At 38.0% G+C, this 6,026-nt stretch overlaps 1 protein-coding gene across 1 annotated transcript; it reads left to right on the forward strand.

The window, feature by feature from the left end:
- Positions 1 to 13: 13 nt before the first annotated feature.
- LOC108678221 (integrator complex subunit 9) lies at positions 14 to 2,546 on the forward strand (the record flags this gene model as incomplete). The annotated part of the gene is given in 3 exon segments (XM_018166587.2): positions 14 to 25; positions 878 to 1,059; positions 2,024 to 2,546. Coding segments are annotated over 3 exon segments (282 nt in total), but the record flags the coding sequence as incomplete, so codon positions are not given.
- Between the last annotated feature and the right edge of the window lie 3,480 nt (positions 2,547 to 6,026).

Consider the following 6,026-nt stretch of genomic DNA (forward strand, 5'->3'; position numbering starts at 1 on the left):
GCTGCTACAGTCTCACCAGCACAAGGTGGGTCATGGTATTAGGTGGGTCAGTGCTGCTACAGTCTCACCAGCACAAGGCGAGTCTTTTGATATCCTAGATAGTTTCAGGATACTTGGGCTTAAATTTCAATCTCCCCGCGTTGATATCCAGCCTTATTTGTACCTCAGTATTGCAATTTTGCGTGGCTTGCAGTTTCTGTATTTTGTCACGCTCTCAATTAGGTTCTTAATAATAAACACGATAAATTCAGTGTTGATTGTGACGCTCGATGTTTATGTTGTTATGGTAAGTTGGCATTCAATAGAATATACAGTACTAAGGACTGTCAATGTTTATATATTGATTTATAGTAGCGTTATATTAGTACAGTATATATGCGTTGACGTACAAATACAAACCATATACAAAATACATTCGTTACTTTGTACAAAACTGAATGTTTAGCAAAAGTCATTGACCTGAAAGCTCTATCGCGTCGCAGGAGCACCTTTACTCTCGAAATGTCTGCTTCTTTCATAATTAATAATTATACTGATCTACCTGAGTGGTATGAGGGGCACATTTTATCTAAAAAGCTTATAGTAAAGTTGAAAAAAGTAAGTTTAGGAATTGAAATGAAATAAGATGTATAAATTCAACTTCAGTGTAAAAATACGGCAATTCAGTGCTGTTCAGTGCTGTTGTTGAGTGCTGTTGTTGAGTGCTGTTAGTGAGTGCTGTTGTTGAGTGCAGTTGTTGAGTGCAGTTGTTGAGTGCAGTTGTTGAGTGCTGTTATTGAGTGCTGTTGTTGAGTGCTGTTGTTGAGTGCTGTTGTTGAGTGCTGTTGTCCAGTGCTGTTGGTCAGTGCTGTTGTTCACCCATGTACCTCTCTTACAGGTAGTGTACCTGAGCGCCTCGTCGTCCCTGACGACACACCCTCGCCCCCTAAGCTTCTCGTCCCTGCGTCGTCCAGACGTGCTCATCGTGTCGTCCCTCATCCACCGTCCCGCGTCCAACCTCGACCTCATGATGGGCGACCTAGCTGTGCGGCTCTGCCGTACACGCCCTCCGCAACAACGGTTACTCCAACTCATGAATATTATAAAGAGAGTAGTTTATTTATCAGTGTATTCATAAATATTTATCATATATATGGGAAATCTTCCATGATGTGACTTAGATGTGACGTAAATAAAGCACTAAATATTATGGGGATAATATTTTAGTTATCTGTAGAATTATAAATATTTATCATATTCATGAGAAATCTTAAATGATGTGACTTAAATGTGACTTTAATAAACTGCTAAAGCATTATGGGGATATTCTGTATTATTAGTTATCATGGTTCGAATGTGTTGATGTATAAATGTACTAATGTAGAAGTAGATTTAAAAATTTAGATTATCACCAGCTACACAACTGTTATTAAATATATCATTTCTTTAAATGTTATAAAGTTTTTGTATATATAACTTTTTGTGGCTATGAAAAAACATTCCTATCGCTGCATTGTAAAATTTGCAATGAATTTCTTTACGTCATCTTGCTACTGATTATACTGAGTTGAATTAACAATAACTAGAAGTATGTCGTTAGCAGAGTAATGTTTCGTACGACTGTAGAAGGTACGTATCTAATACACATCAATGGTATCATGATCTGTACAAAAATGATTTAGTTTCCCCGAAGCCATTGATTCGGTAGAGGCGGATAATAGTCTCACTTCTGTTGGCGCTTTTATTTCCAAACTCAAACCTGAAATTAACACGAGTTACTATACTAATTATTATAAATGAATGTTATATTAACTATTATTATTGCGCACAATCATTCAATGAAGCGTACCTCAGATGAACGGTTTGGGTGCCTATCGAGTCGGCAGGGTTTTCGTGTGTCCTGAATTACACGCGCCTTGCACAATATGTTACTGCCAGTGCACAATTGATTATTCACATGATGTACTATGATTTTTCCTATTTTTTTTCATAAATTTGTTCATTTCATTGGGCTGGTATACTTGAGTGTTGTATGGTATTGCAGGCTGCGTGCTGGTGCCATGCTACACCAGCAATATGGTGTACAGAGTAATGGAGGTGGTCGACAATGCAGGAAGTGCGATGAGATCTGAGCGAATAGAGGTATTGATCAAAGCGGCTTACGGTGGTTGGCAAGAGGGCTCGTGAGCATTATTTCGATTTGTTAACTTGTTTTTCGGGGTTTTAAAGGTAAATTCATGGTTTTAAGGAAGCATACACTTGCCCTCGACCTCGCACGGCAGCGTGAAGCGGATGCATGCAGAGTAGGACGTGAACCAGCTGGAGCTGTAGCTCCTCGCGCCATCTTTTTTCTATAGGAACTAAATCTATATTTTACTACTGCATCGACAAGTTTAGGTCTCTTTTTATGGACATTTTCTCTAGCGTTGCCTTGCTGATCACAGTCCTCTCGGCCAATCAGAGCTTCCCTCTCAAGCACCTTTGGAAGAATATTGTCTTCTTGTTGTTATTGTTGCCGTCTTCAGTTGCAATGCAGAAACTCGAGGCGAATAAAAGATACAATTATTTTACTGTTTTCATTCATCCCTTTTCGATCTAGATTGAATGAACCAGGAAGTCAATGTCGGCAAGTAGGCTTGTAGATGTCCATGTGGAGCCAGCTTTTTATTGCACAGCTCCTAGCTCCAGCAGCAGCCATGCACCTGCTAAGGCTCAACAGAATCCAATAAGGAGCCACAGGCATCGTACTTTTGTCACTGCGCTGCACTCCTAATTACAGACCTAATTTCCGAGGACAAATTCCGTGCTGGTTACTCAGATGGCGGTGGTAGCTACTTTCATGATTTTTTGGGGTAAATGTTTGGGGCGACAAAGTCAGAGTGCAGCAATGTCGTGATTTTAAATAACTAACAGTTTAGAAACCCGGCTTAGGACTAAAAAACAACATATACAGCATTCGAGTCGGGTTCGAATTTTGTGGAAATGACCTCACGTTTGTAACGAAGAAACTGGGTGGTAAGAACGGCAACTTTGAGCAGTGGGTTGCTGGTTCGAGTCCCAGCTAGCTGTTAAAATTCTCAAAGTCTAGAACCAGCGACATGCCAAACTTGATTCTTTTCTCTAAAGCCAACGCTTTAATGGGCAGGGTGGCCCAGTGGTTACAGTTCAGAGTACCATGATTGGCGCAGAGAGGTGGGGGTTCGATCCCAGCTACCTGTGACAGTTTCTGGTCGGAATCGGCGAGGAGGCCGGGCGGTTAAGCACAGCAGAATTGAAGCAGTGAGTTGCGAATTCGAGACCGCAACAAGCTGCGAATGTTCTGCGTTGTTAAGAATCGGCGACAGGCCTACGGCCTACTAAACGCTGAAACCGCTTTTATTATTTTATTATAACGCCAATGTATTATTTTGCGGAATTTTACTACACCATCCAATTTGTAATTTTTATTAAACAACTCAGACTTCAGTGCAGAAGGAGGGCCTCAGACTTCAGTACAGATTCAGTTCAGACTTCCGGGATTCCTGTGGAATCCCGGTGATCATGTGGCATGGAACCGAATAATTTTTGAACATGTAAACTCTGAAACTTTATTGACTTCCACATGAGAGTTTCCAACTTCTAATAAACGAATTAAAAATGATTGTTAATAGCAAAATATTGCTTGGAAAGCCAATACGTATCCTTTAAAATTGCGTTCGTGTGGCAGTCAATTGAAATATCAATTTGTTTCAGTTATATAAGCTGGTCATAATCCAAACCATTGATTAGGGAATTGAATTTCGCACGCTGCCATGCTAACTTCTTTTAAGCTGAGGTAATAAGTGCGTCCCATGCAGAGCTAGATTGACTTATAACCGCATAAAATAATTTCAAATTCAACTTAATTCGAGGCAATCGATTTATGGTTGCAACCGTATAGCATGCCAAAGACGGAGAACTAATTTTCACTTTATCCAATTTCACTTCTTTATCATAGACAGAAATCGAATATTCATATATTATCTACTAAATTAATTGTATCTATAGCCTCAAATTCCTGGTCTGGAAACGAATCATATCAAAATTTTAAAATTAAATGAAGTCAGTTATAAATGACTGGAAACATATACCTGACAAAACCAGCATCACGGACTGAGGTAGGAGAAAGGTCATCAGTCTGTAGCCTAATGCAAGCGCTGTCTGTGCGGGTGAACCAAAGATTTGACTACGATGACAACCACAAATTTGGCTTCCTCAAACTTAGGGTGACTCTTGCACCCTTGCATTTCTGCTGCCGTTGCGCGTGTGGTAATTATTTTCCTATCTAGATGCACGAGAAGATGACGAGAAAATGCATAATTTCACATTGGAATCGGTGATCAGATTGCCATTCATGTCACTTCATTCAACTTGAGATCATAAACTGGCTGTTATGTTTTCATAGTGAAGAAAGAAAACTTCCGAGAGATATTTATTTCATAAAGAATTATGGAGTAAGTGGATACTAGCACTAGAATGAATAAATTTTTCTTGGATTGAGAGATGAATAATGACTCGATTCAGAATCATCAATAATTATTTGAATAGTCAATTGAATTTAATTCGCAACAGAAGTAATTTCTACAATTTTTTGAGGTTGTGTATTACATTTTCACATACAAGAATTATGATGCGCTTGACAATGGATACACGGAATTATGGGAAATCAGACTTTCTATGAGTTCTCTTGATTACATCCTGATTACTCACGTAATCAACCACCATGAATTGCAACCTAAAATCTAGATATAACATTCAATTGTACAGAAAGTCTATCAGTCTGAAAAAGCTGGTCGCAGCAAACTTTTTACTGTCCTAGTATCTACTTTCCAAATTACCGACTATTAATTGTTGATAAAAAATTGATTTGGCGTTACTTCTATTTTTGATGCTTGAATTTGAATCAGGGTATTGTTCTTACGATTTAGTGGCCATTATATGACACAGATTTGCCAGTTTTATTATTTTTTTTTATTAGATAAATAGCGCTTTTAATGTTGTCAAACATGATTCGTGTCATAATTTCAACCATGGTTAATGGTAGGAAGTATTTATTGAACTTAAACATAGATTACTTCAATCCATTAAAACAAGACACTTGAGGCATCAAGGCAGGCCAAAAGGAATACGTTCGCTGAAACATAAAATTATTTAAATACCTTTCCGTAGAATCACCAGACATCAAATTTTTAGTAACATTTGAGTATCAAAATGGGTGACCAGATTTAATCTTTTACATACAAATAGTTACGCAAAAAATATAACTCAGTACTCACTGCAGTGAGTGACAGAGAGCGCATTCTCTCGTTGACGAAAACTTGAGGTCACGGACGGACGAACAGACAGACGGACATGACGAGCACAATAGTGCATTTTCCCATAAATGAGAAAATTCGCTAAAAAGTAGTAAGTCAGGATTATAACAAAATTGTTATTTTGTCAATACGATAGGAGACATTAACTGGCATGACCACCTAACGTTTCATATTATTCGTTCATGAATGCGAGAACTGCTGAACTATGATAACTAATACAATGTTTAATATTCATAACGGGACTTTCCCCTGAGTACTGCAATATGTTGCGTGTAATAAATTGGGACAGTATTAGATTTTGATGAATTACGTGTGCTACAATATTAGATGATACTTACTATTTATTTAATTAGAGGTAACAGTGAATTATTATGTGCAATGCTGATCTCACAAGCAATCAACAATTGAACTTAATAAATAATTTATGTAATTCGAACAGCAGAATTTCAGTAAAATTTTCAGCCTGATTAAACTATTTGAATTAACAACCGTTTCGATAAAGGATACACTCAATAAGTGCCCATTTTTCTCAATAATTTGCACTGCTGTAGTACTGGGTGATAATTAAAGATAAAATTTTGGATTGCATCATGGGAAAATAAATAGCATCTGAATTATACTAATAGGCTCTTGTGAAAAGAGACTCTAAAATTCTGTGCAGTCCGACCGTGCACATGCTGGGAATTAAAGTGTGCAAATGTGCATCCAACACTC

The sequence above is a fragment of the Hyalella azteca genome, unplaced genomic scaffold (assembly GCF_000764305.2).
Source record: "Hyalella azteca isolate HAZT.00-mixed unplaced genomic scaffold, Hazt_2.0.2 contig9578, whole genome shotgun sequence".
In the NCBI taxonomy this organism is placed as follows: Eukaryota; Metazoa; Arthropoda; class Malacostraca; order Amphipoda; family Hyalellidae; genus Hyalella; species Hyalella azteca.